This window comes from Helicoverpa zea, chromosome 24 (assembly GCF_022581195.2).
Source record: "Helicoverpa zea isolate HzStark_Cry1AcR chromosome 24, ilHelZeax1.1, whole genome shotgun sequence".
Taxonomy (NCBI): Eukaryota; Metazoa; Arthropoda; class Insecta; order Lepidoptera; family Noctuidae; genus Helicoverpa; species Helicoverpa zea.
This window is the reverse complement of record NC_061475.1, coordinates 364,666-383,106: the sequence shown is the minus strand read 5'-3', so window position 1 is coordinate 383,106 and position 18,441 is coordinate 364,666. Positions and strand designations below refer to the sequence as shown.

At 36.6% G+C, this 18,441-nt stretch overlaps 1 protein-coding gene across 1 annotated transcript in view; it reads left to right on the top strand.

Annotated features, from left to right (window-relative positions):
* The window catches only part of LOC124642299, a 169,673-nt gene that overhangs the window by 50,597 nt on the left and 100,635 nt on the right, over positions 1 to 18,441 (top strand). Inside the window, exons 9-17 of the mRNA XM_047180665.1 lie at positions 8,277 to 8,371; positions 8,624 to 8,747; positions 9,126 to 9,338; positions 9,933 to 10,103; positions 10,776 to 10,925; positions 11,229 to 11,361; positions 11,757 to 11,899; positions 12,366 to 12,540; positions 13,469 to 13,560. Of these exons, the coding sequence (XP_047036621.1) occupies positions 8,277 to 8,371; positions 8,624 to 8,747; positions 9,126 to 9,338; positions 9,933 to 10,103; positions 10,776 to 10,925; positions 11,229 to 11,361; positions 11,757 to 11,899; positions 12,366 to 12,540; positions 13,469 to 13,560 (1,296 nt within the window). The remainder of the gene's footprint in view (positions 1 to 8,276; positions 8,372 to 8,623; positions 8,748 to 9,125; positions 9,339 to 9,932; positions 10,104 to 10,775; positions 10,926 to 11,228; positions 11,362 to 11,756; positions 11,900 to 12,365; positions 12,541 to 13,468; positions 13,561 to 18,441) is intronic.

Here is an 18,441-nt window from a genome sequence, read left to right as displayed (position 1 = left end):
ATCCCGTTAGACATTTTTTCTTTTATTTATTCATTGCCAATACGGGGTATGCTGATTAATGTATCATCAAAATATACAAAATTACACAACCGATGCTATTACCGTGAGTAACATTTTACTCTATCCGGAATTCTAACTCAAAATTTGATGTTGTCACTCTTACGACTATTTTACCACCATGAGAGAGTCTGGTCTAACAGTATAGTTGTATAGATTTATTTATAAAATGTAGACTTGATTATACCTTAATTAGTAATGATACCAAAACACTGAAAATAGACACCAAATAAAACGAAATAAAGATACATTTTCCAAGCTTTCAAAGCAATGTCAATACGTATAAAAGTCTAAACAAGTCCAGCAAAGAAACGCAAACCAACAATTTCCATTACACACCCCTGCTGCGAAGCGATTAGCCGGCTGATTTGTCACGGCTGACGCTCGGCCATTGATGTTTTCATTCCATTTGCTGACCACACTGGGAATTACAGTTACGATGCGTTTTATTGCACTTCGTTTGTTGCTATTGTTATTGGATAGTTGATGCTTTTTAAACAGTGCTCTAGTTTCTTCTTCAAAAACTAACTGTCTTGGTTATTTAATAATTTGTTTTGCTTCGGCGGACACTCTGTGAATGTGCTATCCTTTCCTCAACTTTGTTTTCAGATGCGTTTTTTGCATCATTTTCCACCTGCCTTTATCCCAATTTATTTGTAATATAATGTTTTTATTTTATTGGTTGCTCCGTATGATATTGCAGATCGAGACTAGGTTCTAAATTTTGTTATCATGCCTAGGCTCATCGCCATCGTTACATTACGATGAATTTACATAATGCCTTCTTCTTACTTTATTTTCCAGAACGAGCATGGTCTTATCTTCTTTAAGCAAACCCCAAAACACTCACAAAACTTTAATTTTACGTTTTCATCCATTCACAATCCACCACCTACTTCAAAATCATTTATTTCCTCAACACATTAAGACATTTTTCCACCACATTCAACCCTGCAGCTGGCCACTAGTCACGCTCCTGTCACGGGGAACCATTAGTGCGACTAATTTGTCACGCAGCGACATGCACTGTGAAGTTTCACATCGATATACTTGATTCACGAGCGTGTATTGTGGGGGCGGGTTCCTGCAGGGTAGGGTTGATTGATTCGCTTGGTTACACTTGATGATCTTTTTTGGATCTTTAAGTTGGCTTTGCAAAGAATGTGGATTAGTTGTAAGATCCTCAAAATTTTATACTTACAGTTTGCAATAAAGATTTTGAATTCGAGTTCTGGTATACTGCTTTACAAAATATTTTTCACAAAAGGTACACCTAGGTACGGCGTTCCTGTTAGCCCTATACAGTTCAGTGTCTTTTTTTGACAAATAAATGTGTGGCTCACTTTTACTGTAGCAGATTTTTTCCTCAAAAACATCGTCTTTTTCCTTATCAACTGAATTTCCTGTTCCAATTAAGCCCTTACTACGCATCCTTGCACACAAAGTAGAAGTACATTGAAAAGGCTTAAAACTTTCTTGTCGTGTAATGTAGCTGCCGTATCACATAACAAGCTAGGCACGGTATAACTTTTCGCAATTTAAAGGACTTCCTGTATCAAAAGTTGCCTCGCCAACTTCATTTCGTTTATAAAATAATTTCCTGAAAGTCTGAAGTTTCCTTGGATTCCGCAAGTTTGGTTTCCCGCGAAATTATCGAATTTTATACGTACTTTGTCACCTTTATAGGGATAATTGGGATTCTTTACAGGATTATTGATCTTTGTTAAAACGTCCATATGATGAAATGAGTTCATCCTGATACGATTAACTTAATGTTGGATGTTATTCAATGCTACTCTTGTCTCTATATCATCCTTACATTTTTGCTTTAAATATCATCAGTAATTCTTATCAATCCGACCCCAAATAAAATTGGGAACAGGGCAGGAAGAAGAAGAATCCTAACCTCAATATTTGTGGCGCGTATGTGATGACACAAACATAGACAAACTTGCAATCGCTTCAGTAATAACAGCCAGTCTTCACAAGGATAATTACTTATCATAATTCCCCCATCCTATAATTATTCCCCACACATTTCCTTCACGGATGCTCGCTTGCCACGCGTGCTTTACCCGTTGCGGTAGGAAGTGATTATGAAGAGCATTAGCTTAGCACGCGATGTGTTCCTTGATTGAAGCGAGACGGAGTTGGGAGAATAATTAAAGCTGGGAATTTCTAGTAGAAAGGAAGACAGTCTTTACTTACCTAGTAAGTAGTAGTAGTTTCTGAGTATAAAGTGCAAAATTATTGCCTACTGTTATTTCAACACTCATTTCTCCTTTTCCAAACACCCATACGGACATACATGAAACAAATATGAGGTGATTACTCATACTACTAGCGTTAGCACGCGATGTCTTGCCTTGATTGGCGTTACCAGGAGTTGTGTCGTGAGGAAACTTGTAAGACATTGATTGAATGTGGAATTAGTGCGTGCGGTAGGTAATACATTGGGAGGTTAGTTGGATATTAGTCCTTGTAGAAACGCGAAGATGTAGTGTCTAATTATGGGTTAAGATGAGCCGTATTTTTATTCGAGCGGTAGGCTTCTGTCGGCCTTCTATCATTAGATAAAGTACAATAAATTTATTTCCTGCAGGTATTTTAGTTCCAGTACCCTTTAGTTCCAATGTGACTTTTTGAATCGCCAGGTTTATTTAATTTGATTTATATTTAATAGGGGTTTCATAAATCTTAAAAAAATACAGTTTCAGATAATTATCTTTCCATTATACTCCGATATACAACAGCAGTGAGCCCTAATGACAAAAACAAATAAATCACCCACCGAAAATCCTAAAGCAACAAATCACGCAATCAAAAGCCAAACAACAGAAACGAATCGATACAGAATCATCGTTAGTAAACTCTAAAACAGCATCGAATACTATAACTCGATCAACGCCCTCCCGACCTCTAGTCGTCTAGATGTCAAATCTGATTAGTCGACTAACTTTATATCTACAATCTTCGCGTCACCCTTTACCCGTGTTGACCGACCGTCGAGGGTTGCTGTCATCGTTAACTCTTAATTTTGTGTATTTTGGTTATTTTTTCTGTCAACGTTACATATTTTTTTGCTGTTGTACAATATGACATTTTAACTCTTCAGCCAGGGTCCTTTTTTTTGGAGGACCTCTACAATAGTCCAAATGTTGTAGCATCAAGATTTTACAGCAAAAAATCTAAAATATGAACAATTGAAATTGAAAAGCCAGAATTAAAAATAAACAGAGGGTATGTTAAACACCCTGTAACAATAGACGAGAACAACAGCAGTGTATTTGAAAGGCTATTGTTGAAATATCCAACATTTTAATATTTAGTAGCGACTCGACACTGACTCGCGATTGCAAATGGTGCTGATGAAACAAAGATTAAACCTTGTGGAATAAATATTGTATGCGAAGATGAGAGACGGATAAAAACGGAATAAAACACTCCAAATGTTAAGCTTGGATGAAATTCGTTTTGAGGACTTATTGAACAAACAGAAAAAAAATTGAGGGACAATCCTTGTTATTGTTTTAGTAACAACGAAAATACTTTATCTTTCAGATACACTGTAAATGGTCTCCTTGTAAGGCACTGGTACTCAGCTGAATCCGGTTATACTGGAAGCCGATCCCATCATAGTTGAGAAAAGGCTCGGGAAATAATAATAGACTGTAAATGGTGTCAATAAAAAATGTTTACACAACAAATGACAGTTTACATAACTTTTCGCATAAATTAGCCCAAAATCTTTTTCTTGAAGTCGTTCTAGAAAATAGGACCTACTAGACTTTATTACCCTTACCTTATTGTTCACTCCAGTTATCAAGAGAAAGTAGGCTACTTACATCAAGATCCACGTTATATTTGGGGCAGTAAATCCATGAATTGGTAACGAAGCCTACTCCACAATGTACGAGAGGGTGATACAGCTGAGTTTGCACTTGCCCCACGATTGCCCTCGAGTGCCCCGGGTTTGCAAGCCTTTATATTTTTCATTTTTCAAGTTAAGAGTTCCTGTGTATTATATTTGTAGTTTATTTTTGAACGCCAAGGGAAGGATTTTATGAAATGTGTTTGCAGATACATTGAAATATATTTTTTCCTGTAATTGAAATGAATGATTACAACTAGACCACAATTACTATTGAGGTATAATGGAATAAAAAAGACTTCAAATATAGATTAGAAAATAGGAGTAGGTGGATCTACCATTATGACTTGAAAAAAGATTCTTTACATACATAATTCAGTATACGAAATGATTTTTTCATTTCTAAAAGTTCCATGTACAAAAACTAAACTTACGGACATCTAAATCATGGGTAATTCCAAAAGTACACAGTATAACGGATATAATTTTCCTCACGTTTTATGTCATCCCTTCAAGGAGGAATATCATAAAGGAGAGCGTCGTCAAACGAGTCTTTATTGCGATTCGTCCAAAATATGGCGGCCTTGGCTCAATTCTGTGACGTCACGAGCCAATCTCTTATCTTGAATATTAATGCAAGGATCATCATTGGCTCTCTTAAGATCATTTTGGAAACCAGCAATCCCGAAGAATCTTTCTGTTTCTAATCATCATTAAGTTTGGAGTTCGTTACGTAAAAGTCTGCCTTTTTGGTTACTGGAGCTGAAACTCTTGTCTGACCTTTGATAAAAATAACACTGTAGCAAAATTCATATTTTTAAAGTTACTATGTTACAGTCAAGTTGACTTTAATTTGACTTCGAAAGGTTAAAAAAATACGAAAGAAAAACATGTTTTTAAATCAGTTGCAAAGTCAGTTATAGGTACAGAATTTTCTATACATAATGTGGAGTAGGATCAGAACCCGTGGATCAGAATAACATTTCGTTTGAAGATTTATTTCACCAGTATTATGAAACCTAGTTGTACCGTATATCATCATGACTCCATAATAATCCGGCTGAAGGATTGGAATTCAGGATCCATAAATTATTAGATTACAATTTCCATATTGAATTCCAGTATACGAATGATATCGGAAATTAATATTGACGTATGCGATCATACGTTCCAGCGAAAATGGGATAATCTGCTAGATTTTTTCAATTTTGGCTACGATTTTAAGAAATTGAATTTTTCGTATTTTCTTCTTCTTAGCGAGTCGATGGCAACTTAAATTTTTTCGTATTTTGGGAACTCTAGATTTGGATTCGTGCCTAGAACATGTTGATACGTTTGTTCTTATTACATTGACACTCAATACTGTGAGGGTGCCAAATGTGAGACAACGTTAACGGATTTCACTTTATCTTATGCTGTTTTCTTGGCTTGGATTTTTCCTAAAATTTCATTTCTTTTTCGCTGACCCCATCATACGTAACCGCAGAGTATAAGATCACTTTGCAATATTACTATTTTTTAATCTTACCATTTTTAAAAACTCACTTAATATCAATCAAACACCTGAAAATATTAAAATTATTTAACAGTTTGTGTACCGGTAGTTGTAATTTTTGCTATCGCCCATGTACGCTTTCCAACGCCCATACGATCCCTACCAAAAAAACGGAATAGAAAATCCGTTATTTTGAAAGCGCTCTTAATTCAAGATTAAAAAGGAAAATAAAATTATTAGACTGTGTCGTACCAGCATCATATAAATGCAGTTCATCATTGTCCTCAAATCCCATCTCCTTTGTTCCATAGTACAATATATTCCATGTCCTTAACCCACTTGCTATCATTGTCGTCACGTCTTCCCTACTCCTCAGCGAATACGCTGACTTAATCGACGCGACATTTTATACGCTCGTTCATTTTAATGATCCTACATTTCTAGTGCTGTTTTACAAATGTCTTTGTATTCTTCTTTAACTACTACACTATGTTCTTTGCTATTTAGTTACTTCCTTGGGTTTTAAGTTTTAGTTAAATTTTGTATATTATTTAGTTACTTCCTTGAATTATGATCTTGAGTTTTTACTGCCGCTTTCAAGTAACCTTTTATATACACAAGGTAGAGGGTTTCAGTTTTATCTTCATAAGATCTTCTAAGTTTTCCGACAGCCTTCAAAATCTCAGATGTCAAAAGTCTAGGAAATTCTGGCATTACAATGTGAGGATGCACTCTGAGAAATGAAACCACGGCTGCTGCTAAAATAGTAAAGTTCATACTTTATTATTTACACCTACCATGTTCATAGTAGTAAAAGAGAAACAGGCTAAGCAAGAGAACAAAATCAAGGAGAAGTTTCATAATAATGAACAGTAGAACATATCAGATCTGTCTAACACTACACACAATAAAAAAAACGACGAAAAGACTTTAGATATCGTCTCATTCTCATCTAATCAAGATGCAAAATTGTATTGCACTACAGAGTCTTATTAGAATGTGTCTAAAGAGCTGCTCTTGACACTATTATTTAAATTCAAAGCACAGTCCTATTCACTGACTATAGGGCCGTCTCATTATCACGTACAGACGTAAATGTTACTCAGAATATTATATCAGTAGTTTATTATCCTATCTTATACTTTTACTCATTTTCATGAATGTAATTTCAGTCTCCGTGTAGTGGCAATTTCATTTTTCTGCATCACATAGATCTGGGCATAAAGTAGGTGCTTTTGGAATTATATTTGCTTTGAAGGTCTTATTTTCATTTCAGTGGCATTCACATTTTGTGGTTCTGTATAATGAATTACATAATTATGCGTGGACTTCATTAATGTGAAAAAAGCTGTACCTGACTTAGAATCATTTCATTTATTCAAAACAATGCATGGTGTTAAAGGATCTACCTTAATTATATTTTTATTGCTAACGTAAAGAATAAAATTGCCAAGAGTTGCGTCATATTATTTCTGCATTCGTGTACGTCGGCAATTTTTAGCAATAACAGCATCTTTTGTGCTCAGAATATAATCCAAATTGCTTTCGACCTTTTTGACAATAGTAAATCAATTGATTCAATAATACGTTGAGATCGAAAGCTGTTCCCGCCTGTTATTAGCGAGAACAATAGCGGGTGCAATTAGGGAAGGCTTAATGATTTCGGTAATTAGTTTAATGAGTCATTAGTTAAGGCGAATACATCTAACGGTCATAAGTATTGATTGGAGTAGATGCTAGTAATTGGAGTTATATGTGTCTGGGTAGTGGTTAAAGCATCAGCCTCTCAAGTAAGAGTATGCGGCTTTGATCCCAGGTTAGGAAATACTAAAGTATTTCTTCTGATTAGATGAAGTTGGACAATAAAAGGCTGGAAATGAAAATGACTGAAGCTTCAAGCAATGTTATCAGTCTTGGTTTGGCCACAGGTTCCTAAGTGCAATAGGTATATCAGGATCGTATAGTTAGTTAATAAGTCAGCTTTTACATAATTGTAACCTACAGCATCTGGATAACATTCACGGTTGATGAAAACAGGCAACCGCGTTATTCAAGTATTTTTTTATGCCTCAAAGCACAATTCGGCTTTGTTCTTTAGCAAAATAAATACGATGTTTACGTGTCAATGAAATGTTTCTGTTGTGTGATTTTTCACAGAAATATTTATAAATCTACTACACCTATAAATATTTCTAACTAAGTTTTATTCTTTTCACCCGCATTGAGCAAGCGTGGTGATTAATGCTCAATCCTTCTCCGTGTGAGAGGAGGCCTGTGCCCAGCAGTGGGACGTTAAAAAGGCTGTAACTAACTAACTAAGTTTTGTTCTTACAAGGTCAAGCCATAAAAGATTTTTTCGTAGAGACACTCCCTTACAGGTTTTTGGGTTATGATAGCTTTGACACCAGATACAAAAGCCTTATGTACTTCGCAAAGAATAATATCTATACTAATATTATAAAGCTGAAGAGTTTGTTTGTTTGTTTAAATGCGCTAATCTCAGGAACTACTGGTCCGATTTGAACAATTCTTTCAGTGTTAGATAGCCCATTTATCGAGGAAGGCTATAGGTTACTTTTTATTCGGGTTCGTGCAGAGGTTCCCACGGGATGCGGGTGAAACCGCTGGCACAAGCTAGTTATATGATATCTAGCTACAGTAACAATTGAGAATAAGCATAACAACAGAGCCAGCAAGAAATCACATCGCGTTGTAAGCCAATTAAATTGCGATCAGGATTGTTCTAGAAATAATTATTTTATGATGTGAATTGTGTATCTCTCTACTACATCTTCACTTGTTTATTGGTTGTTAGTGATAACTGTACTACAAGCTTTTGTTTTTATTTTGCAGGTCGATGGCGTTTCATTGCACGGAGTGACGAATCATCGCGCGGTGGCATTGCTAAGGGATGCCAAAGGACCCGTAGTACGGCTGAAGGCTTTGAGGTAAGATGTGATAACCCTGGAAAAATCAACGGCCCACAATATGCAGTTATTACGTATAACGTGTCTTGGCGTCTTTAAAGATTCCTGGCTGTTCTGCTGCCTGATAGATTTATTAGAAACAATATTGTCTACTGCGCATACGATGGCCTTATTTCAGATTTGCTTAGATTTTACTATTTCAAGTAAACTAAATACTTTGCTGGTGTTGCCGTGTGCTCAAAACCTTTCTAATTTCAGTAATAACTCTTGTAGGTATCTCCGGGGGGCGGGGTTTGAGAAGCTTCAGAAAGCGTTGGCAGCGCAAGATGGACGGAGGTCACCGATAGCTCCACCGAGTCCTTCTGTCACATCGCTCGCCAAGTATAGCTTTAGTGTGGTAAGTGGAAATAGGCTGTTGGTGGTTTATGGTCTTAATAATCTGATGGTTTTATACAGTATATTTTGATATTGGCTCTTTGATGTTTTTCCTCTTACACTCGAATAAGTATCCGGAAAAGGCTATTTCTCTAAGGGGATTTTCTTATAGTGTTATGATATTTTTTGTTTCTTTTTTTCGATCCTCTCGAGTCGGAGAAAGATATACACGAAAGGCTATGGTGGAGGCTTTTGCCCACCATGGGACAATATAAAAACAATCGAACATGCACACATTGACTTAAAAATAAAAATGCAAAATGTCCATATGAAAAACATGCAAAGCCACAATCTATCCAAGTATCTAAATATCTAAACCAACAATAACCTTTCTCCTCAGTATGACGAATCAACAGTAATAGAAGCGGAACCCGAATCAGAAATCCTGCCTCATCTCCCATCACCCATGTCTCCCTCCGAAGAAGCAGAGATTGTGATAGGAAGAGATGACGAAGTATCTGAACGGGAAGCGAGAAGAATACAGGACAAGTGGCGGGATATACTGAGGCAAGAGGCAGACTGGCCCGGACATCAGTACCAGTATGACATCGTGGTAAGTTAATTCGAACCTTAAGGTTATAGAAGCAAGGTATAAAGTAGTCTGTAGAAGTGAGAGTGAGAGATGATGAAGTGTCAACGGGAGGCGAGAAGAATACAGAACAAGTGGCGGGATATACTGAGGCAAGAGGCAGACTGGCCTGGACATCAGTACCAGTATGATATTGTGGTAAGTTAATTCTATCCTGGTTGTAGGTGTTATGCATAAGTAAAGTCGTGGAAAGTTGTTTGAAGAATGTTGTGTTCTAGAGGTAGAGAAGAAAAAACGGCTGTATTAAGAGAAAACAGGTAATTTCTATATTTTGAAAATATTCGCCTTACGTGATTTGATTAAACCATATATGGAAATAGCTGGATTATGCTATAATGGAGTTATAAATCCCCGAAATTGAGACATTGAAATGAAATAATGGGGAGTTACTTCATTAAGTTGTATTTTCACAGGTGCATTTAGTGCATAAACAAATGAATTACTTCTTAATAGTAATCAAATAGTTGCACCTTTCATCTAATATTGTGAGGCTTCAAAAGTACGGGTCTATTGCAAAACCTCCTCAAAAAAATTATTGACCATCATTCTTTTCCCCAGGTGGGCACAATTATAAAAGAGAAGGACAGCGGGCTAGGCATTTCCCTGGAAGGCACAGTTCGAGTGGTGGCCGGTAAAGAAGTGCAAGCGAGACATTACATCAGAGCTATAGCTCCGAACGGACCTGTTGCCAGGCTCGGGATGTACAGAGTTGGAGATGAGCTGCTTGAGGTAAGGAACCATTAAATCCTCTGTTTCTTGTGCAAAAATGCTACAAATAAATTTAGTCACGTCCAATTTTAAGTTTGACTTGTTCATTCGTGACCCATATAAGCAATAATAAAATATTGCCTTTGGATGAGCTCCAGCGGACTTTAGACCAAATGACTCCAAAAGGAAAATGGATGAGCCAGTCAGTATTTTGAACTTCACGTACCAGCGGAACTACTAACCTAATATTGTTGCGTAGATTGGATCGTTGGAGGTTTAATGATATCTGAAAAAAAGTTTTTTGTTACAGCCTTTTTATCGTCCCACAGCTGGGCACAGGCCTCCTCTCACACGGAGAGGGATTGAGCATTAATCACCACGCTTGCTCAATGCGGGTTGGCGATTTCAGACTTTATAGTCCAGGTTTCCTCAAGATGTTTTTCCTTCACCTTTTTATCAGCCATTGGCGTCTAAGATATACTTAGAAAGTACATACAAACTTAGAAAAGTTGCATTGGTACTTGCCTGACCTGGAATCGAACCCGCGCCCTCATATTTGAGAGGTTGGTTCTTTGCCCACTAGGCCACCACGACTTTTGAAAAAAAGTTTAAGGGCATAAAAATGTAGTTGAGGTACAAAATAATATGTAAAATCATGTTTCTTTGGTTAAAATTGTACTAACTTGATTGCAGGTGAACGGCTGGCGGGTACTAGGTGCACATCACGTGGAAGTGGTGACGAGACTAAGAGCTGTGACGTCACCCGTCATACTGGTGGTGGTGAGGAAGAGAGACCAGCAGCCCATGATCACTGAGAGGCTGTCTGATGCTGGGTTTGCTAGGGTGAGGAGAATTAAAGTAAAACAGTTAGCGATCAGTAATTAGACAAGATTCAAAGGTATAACTTTGTATACTAGAAAATAATGTACCCGTTCCAAGTGTCCTTGATACCTAATTACCAAATCATCATAGACAATGGAAACTGCTTGGAAATTCATGCACCTTTTCATTACTAACGCCATCTATCTATTACTCCAAACATTTTAAATAAACGCCATCTAGCTTCCATTTTCAAAACTGTAACTTACAGACTATAGATGGCATTTCCTGCACAACTACTATGTTATTATGTTTTTTTGTTTATAGAGTAATATCTTAGGCGGTAGTCTGCAAGACTTGCTGAGTCCTCCGCAGCGACTCATCAAGGCCAAGTCTGAGAGTTCTGTAGCGTCGCTCTGCAGTGCTACCACTGTTATGTCTGCTTCTCACGATCATGATGGTGAGGAAATTTTTGCATTGTTGTGCTATGGTATTTTTAGCGAGGAATCTATTAAGAGTACTCAAGAAGGGATTGTTAATTTATTCGCCAGGGAAAAGCTTTTAGGCAAATTCTGGATTCATATTACCTATATCAACAGGTTTTTGTACGTTGCTTCTATGCATAGTTTTCCTATATTTCTGTTTAGTTTTTTTTTTATGGATTCCCATCCCATGAGACTATAAAGTCTACCTTAACAAGTATGCACTGTAAGTTTTTCTGCGGAATTTGCTGGTCTTTTTCTAGAATTTAAGCCGTTATAGAAAAATTGTTTGAACCATGTGCAATACTCAAAATAACTAAATTATTATTATGTGCTTTGTCATCAACACTGATAACACTCAACCCTGTTCCAGAATTCTGCAGTGAGGATCTAGAGCGCGTTCGTTCGCGATCCCTGGAGCCTCTCAGCGGCCTCGCCATGTGGAGTGATCATGTCGAGTATATCCAGCTGCTGAAGGAAGATCGGGGGCTAGGATTCTCTATATTGGATTATTTGGTGAGTTTCATGTAAAGGATATGGTGTCGAGTTTTTGTAAAACTATTTTGATTGGATCCATCAAGAGGATATTGGCAAATTACTTTGTAATGTGTACATACATTGTTTGTACCTTTGGATTGGAACTACCTACTGCAGGTATTTGTGATATTTTATTTTGTGGTGAAGCAATTATTGTTATTTATTTTTAATTTAGATATTTATTTGTAAGAAAATATGAGGGTTCGAAAGCACTTTTAAACCAGCGAGTTTTGGCTGTGCGTATATCGACGACATTATTGGTATATGCGAATAGACAAGTCATAATTTTTAATGACGGATTTCAATAACTTATCTATTTGTGGAGTTGCTTATTATTTAACACTACTCATACAAATCCCGTACTTCATATCCTATTTCTAGTAAGCACATCCACAGACAGATCATTGAATCCCGCAGTACCTGACTTCTATCTTTTCTCCCCCAGGACCCATCGGAGCCGGGCAGCTCGGTGATCGTGGTCCGCTCGGTGGTGTCGGGCGGCGCGGCGGCGCGCGACGGGCGGCTGGCGCCGGGCGACCGCCTCGTCAGCGTCAACGCGACGCACGTCGCGTGCAGCCCGCTCGCGCACGCCGTGGCCGCCATCAAGGGGGCGCCTAGAGGTATGACAGTTGAACTAGCTCGTGGTATAAGGAACGATTAGCGGAGATGCCATAGCACAGGTCGCAGAAGAAGGCGCCCCTTCTTCTGAGTATAATTCGTATGGTAGGCATGACCAAAACGATCAATTACGAGTGAACTAACGAGACGTTCGGGTTATTTGAGACATCTGTCAACGAATTTTGGTATTTCAAAAAATAGTCAGGTCCGCTAGTCATTTTGTTCCCCATGAACTATGTCCTGTCCAACATTTGGAGGGAACGTCAAATAATTTAATAGAGTGAGCTCTCAAAGTGAGGGAGGGGTCTCAAGTCTCTTTATGGATAAATGTCAAATGTGAATTAAATGGTTGACTAAAATCTGTAAAATATTTAAGAACAACGTAACAGCAGGGAACTAATATTTACCTACTCAGTATATTATCAGTTATCACACGTTATACCATGATTAAATACTATAATGATAACAGTAAGTTGTATACAAACAAATGTGTTAGATAAATCTGTTCTTCACATACATAACTTCTTTCCGCTAAATCGGTACTGTGTTACGTAGATTTTTCGCAATCATTTTGGAGTGTTAGTGTATTTTTATTGTTTTTGGTAATTGCATCGTCAAGTTTTTGTAAGTTGAAAGTTTGAGAGTTAACATTGAGTGTTTTATTTACTTTAAGCTCGAAAGGTTTTATAAAGCGCGTGTGGCCTAAAGACAATAATTAGTTTTCCCAAGAAAGTTAGTTATATGCCATAATGAGAAAATCTTTTACACGGTGTCTAAGTCATCCATGTAATAATTAAGTATATCAAGCAAAATATAAATCACTCCATCTCAAAAGTTGGTATTTTACACACTAGTGACATTATAAAAAATCAAGATTATCAAAAACCCAAGTTTTTCCTCACAATTTACCTACAATTGTGTTTGTTACAGGAATAGTGACCATTGGCATAGCTAAACCTTTACCCTGCAGTACTGTGGTCGGCGGAGAGAAGGCTAACGGTCATAGCATACAAAGCAGTCAGGTAAATGTTATTATGTATTTATTTTACTTATTAAAACTAGGTTAAAAACTGAAAAAAAAAATTGTCTTGTACACAATGTACTGTACTTGTTATGGAGTTTTTTTTTTTAATTTTTGTGTCATGTTGCGGTACAATTCGACAATTGGTCAGTTTAGTGATTGACTAAAGTTACGAAGAGTTTATAAATGACTTGGTATGGATTATTGTGTACAAGAAACATTAAAAGGGTGCCTTTTTCAATAATGTTACTAAACCTTGTGAATTACTTAGTGTTCCTATTTTGCATGAAGGAATGTCTGGTTGACAAATGTAAAGACTGTTTATCAGAATGCAAACATTTTGTCACTGAATATGTAACATTCACAAGGTTTTCAATAAATTTTATGTTTTAGAATAGAAACAAGATAATAAAATAGTATTAACGATTTTAAGTAATTTTTTTAATTAATAAAAAACCTAGAAATATATTTCGAGAAGTGTCGCGATATTGTACACTGAGGGGAAAATAAAAGTAAGTTACGGTTTCTCTTACTAAAGCTTGTCTATGCTTAGAGCAGTATTAATTACCTTAATTAACGTAGCATGCATTTTTATTACAATTCTATTCTTACTTCCAAATTCTTCTTGTACAATAAAGGGAATCATATTACCGCTCTAAGGATCGTTCTAGCAGTTCAGGAATTTTTATTTCTTTCGAAGTTTTCTTATCGAATATTTCCCTTTAGTGTACAATATTATTTGCATGCTTTATTGCTAGTACATACGGCTAAAGCTCCATATAATAAAACAATACTATTAAGTAAAATATATAATTGAATAGATATGAAATAATTTGCTTGCAGTCAATCAAGGATCTTTTTTTTATTAGCTAATTCTCAACTATATATTTCCCTTTTCAGAAATTGGAGTACTTCACAAAAATCTTGCGCCTTATAATGTCGTTACACCGAGACATCATGGAACTCCAACTCCAATGCTCCCAGGACATGATGGACCCCCAGCCTTTCAGGGTCCCTCCGAAGATAAAAGCGGAGATCACGATGAAATGACAGCGAGACCGGCTGCGGTACAGCGTTAGTGTCGACGTCCCACATACAGGGAACTGTCCCGATGACGGAGAATTCAACTGTGATGAACTTGATATTTAAATAAAAAAAATGTTACATATTATAAAACGTGGTCCTAACAAAGTAGCGGCTTTAGTACTGGGTAGAAACCATCGTCTCAAATAAAGTTAAAGCTCTAAACGTAGTACTAAAACAGGTACTTTTTAAAACCACGTTTTATAATAGGGTGGTTTGTGTTGAATATAGAATATTTGCTGTTGTGAACAAAATTGGGTTGTTACCCGAAGAAAATTACAAAAAAAATGTTCCAATATTGATTTGCTATTGTTTTACACTGAAATATTTATGAGTATCTCTGCTGATTGCCCCAATATATTTGTAAGATTTATGTTGATATTGTGTCTTCCTTCAATTTGTTAAACCATAGAGGTGGTCAAGAACTGATTGGTAGAAATGAAGCTCTTTTTCGGGAAGTATCAACTTTGATACAATGGGAATCACATTAATTACTTCACACAAATGGAATTTGATTGTTATAAAAATAATTTAGGAATAACTTCGCGAAATAAAAGAAGACGTCCACCAAAAGCGCGAAAGCATAAAAACAAGACTTTTTGTAATTTTGTAAATGAAATTGGTCTTATTAAAATTTATGAAACGTCCACATTTTAAATACATATGAGCTTGAAAGTTGGTCAATGTCGCTTTATTTTACTTTAAATCTATCGTATACTAAATTGTCCTGTTAATTAAGCTAAAAGTAAGCACCTTTATACCTATTGGGTTTTTTAAATATTAGTGTTAAATCTTCACCTTTTCTCTTCAAATCTCGCTTGATACGAAATTAGCTAGTAATTATAAAATAAGGGCAATGCTGCGAAAGAATTAATTCTAGGATAAAGGTGTTTCTCTCTGTGGTCACATAGATTTATACCAAAATTATAAAGGAATACTTATATGTATGAATATAACAAAGATAGTGAAAATTCTACATGTCTAGTCAATAGCTATTTGAATTCCTGATAATTATAATTGAATTCTCAAACACAAATGCTCAAACGCAAGTACATATTTATTTCAGTCAAAACTTAGTGTTACAAGCTTAATGTTATAATAAATAAAATAATTGTGATCTTAGATATCGATGTCTATTTATATCATGGTTGTGTAGATGCGAAATATAGTATAAAGTATATAGATTTAATATGTGTTAGCCGTCAATTTCTGATATGTGATAGTTTCTAGTCAAATTCTCGTTTAAATCGTTACAAAATTGACTAAAACACACAGAAAGTCTTTAGTTCCTTAAGTTTAAATAAAATCATTGAAATAAAGTTTCTAAAATAACTGCAAATTCAATGAAAAATATGACAAGTCTTAATTGAAACAAAACTATTTATGAAGGTACCTAATTTGCAGTAATTGTACATCTACTAAAACAATTATAAAAACTACAGTCAATTTGAAAAGGAATTAAATATTTAAAGCTTCGCTTGAAATTATATAATGTCGTCTACAGGTAATTCATAACATATCATAGGATAAGCAACGCAATTGTTTTTTGTAAATATACTGATATTTTAATAAAATAATATAATTTACAAAAAATATATTTATTGATTTATAAAATTACCTAAAAAATATAAAGACTGTTAGTACTTGTGTTGTAAATTCGGACATTCCATTATTATGCGGGTATTTGTCAAAATGTCCTATTTAGTGTTACTGTCTGCAACTTCAATATTAGCAGCGTTTTACCTGAAATAAAACGCATATTAAATACTTACCTTATTTGAAGCTTACTAGTTTGAGATAGGCACCTACGTGTTTTCCGCTTTTATCTCCGTCCTTTTCTACCCCATATCTTGCATCTCTCTCGCACACCGACCAGTTTCACTCCCCACCAGGCAGGAGGCGACGAGTGTTCTCGGCGGCCACAGTTCGTCATTGAGTCGAAAACACCAGGCAGAAATTAAAATGTAAGCTTCAAATAAGGTAAGTATTTAATATGCGTTTTATTTCAGGTAAAACGCTGCTATTAAATTCTTGACCGTTATTTGAAGCTTACTAGTTTGAGACGTGTTTGTTATCGCCTGGTGGAAGTGGACGCCAATGTGAGCAAAAGCACAATGAAATTGTGTATGTAAATAGGTACTTAGGTACACGAGTAATCACATGTAAGTATGTGTATTGCGTCCTGGAATACTAATGTAATCAAAGTTAACTGGTACTGGTACTCAGCTACATCCTGTTAGACTGGAAGCCGACCCCAACATAGTTGGGAAATGGGCTCGAAGGATGAGTAATAAAAATTAAAAGAGAGATGCAAGAACAAAAGCAAAATTGATTTCATTTTCTAATAGTAATTAACAAAAACATTGCGATACTTCTTAATAACAATAGTAACAAAAATATAGACATTAATCAGCTGGATTAATTAAATAATCGAGATAACTTGCTACTTCTATTTAGTGGGTATCTTTCCCTTCTGTAAAAATGGGCAAATGTATTGCCTGATCGCCAATTACCCTTTGCTAATATATCGTCCAAAAGTATATTGTCAACACAGATTTTGACGCTACCGCCGAGTGGAAGCTTCCTGGGGTTGTAGTTATTCCTGCCTCTTTTAACAATGTCTTAATCCACCCGCATCATCGTTCGGGTGCCTGCCTTTGGTTGGCCTCTAACGGATATAAATAAATTTAAGGAATTAGCCGATGTCCGTCTATCTTCTAACAAGGCTTTAGTCTTTCTGACCCAATACACTGGACTTAGATTTATATTTTCCTGATTATCCATCAAACAACAACCCGACTGCCTATGACTAGAACTGTCGGTCTTAGAGCCAAAGACTGGCCATAAGATTAAATTATCTTTGTTGTTTTTGAAATGTTCTGGGTCTATTGCAAGCAAGGAAAGATCATGGACTCGCCTTTCCGAAACAAGCTAGCAAAAGAAAGAGCAGCAGTGTGCCTGGAAGTTGCAAATGGATTATTCTCGTCTACGTTTACTGCACTTAAGTAGGTTACCAATTGGTCATTATTCCAGATGGACGGCTTCCCGGGGAACAGGTTTGCTCAGCGCTATTGATTTTAAATTGTGTCCGACTAGAACGTGTGAACCTAGCTCTCCAGTGGTTTCTGCATTGCATAGTGTAGCTATAACTGACTTGTGTAATAAAATAGTATTGTATGTTAGTTTATTTACTATGTGTAAGTCTGCTAAAAATTGGGTAAGTATAGGTCCAAATAGGGATTCAAGGATTCATAGGATCCAATTTCATACTTTTCGCCCCAATTTAACCATCGACTCCAAGCTGATTGATAAGTGTTGCGTGTGGATTGAAGAAGACTTCAGTCGGAGAGACTCCTTGTCCCTCCCCCCCCCCCATTTCCCTGACCTTGGCAGGGGGTATCCCCGTTGCTGTGTCTATCGGTTTCTGCTCGAGGTTCATCAGTGTGTAGGGTACTGCTAATGATCGGGACTTCAAATCTGCTCGCCAAAATACCTGGTGCCACCGAAGGAACTACTATGAGATTAACTCCCGTTCCTGAATTGAGATGACTGAGGACCTACGGTATAAGGTAAGGTGGCGGTAATACCCATGCTAGCGGGTAAGTCAAAACTTGAGAAAAAGGCATCGTGGAACCCCGCTTTCGGGTCCTTCAGATCTAGGGGCACGTAGTACACAACTATGTGTCCCTGGGCTCGCTTCGAGGCAAGTAGGTCCACTGCTGATACAAGATGCCACTCCGGTGGAGGTTTGTGTCGGGAGAGATGGTCTGCCTGACTGTTGAATAGGGCTGGTATATGA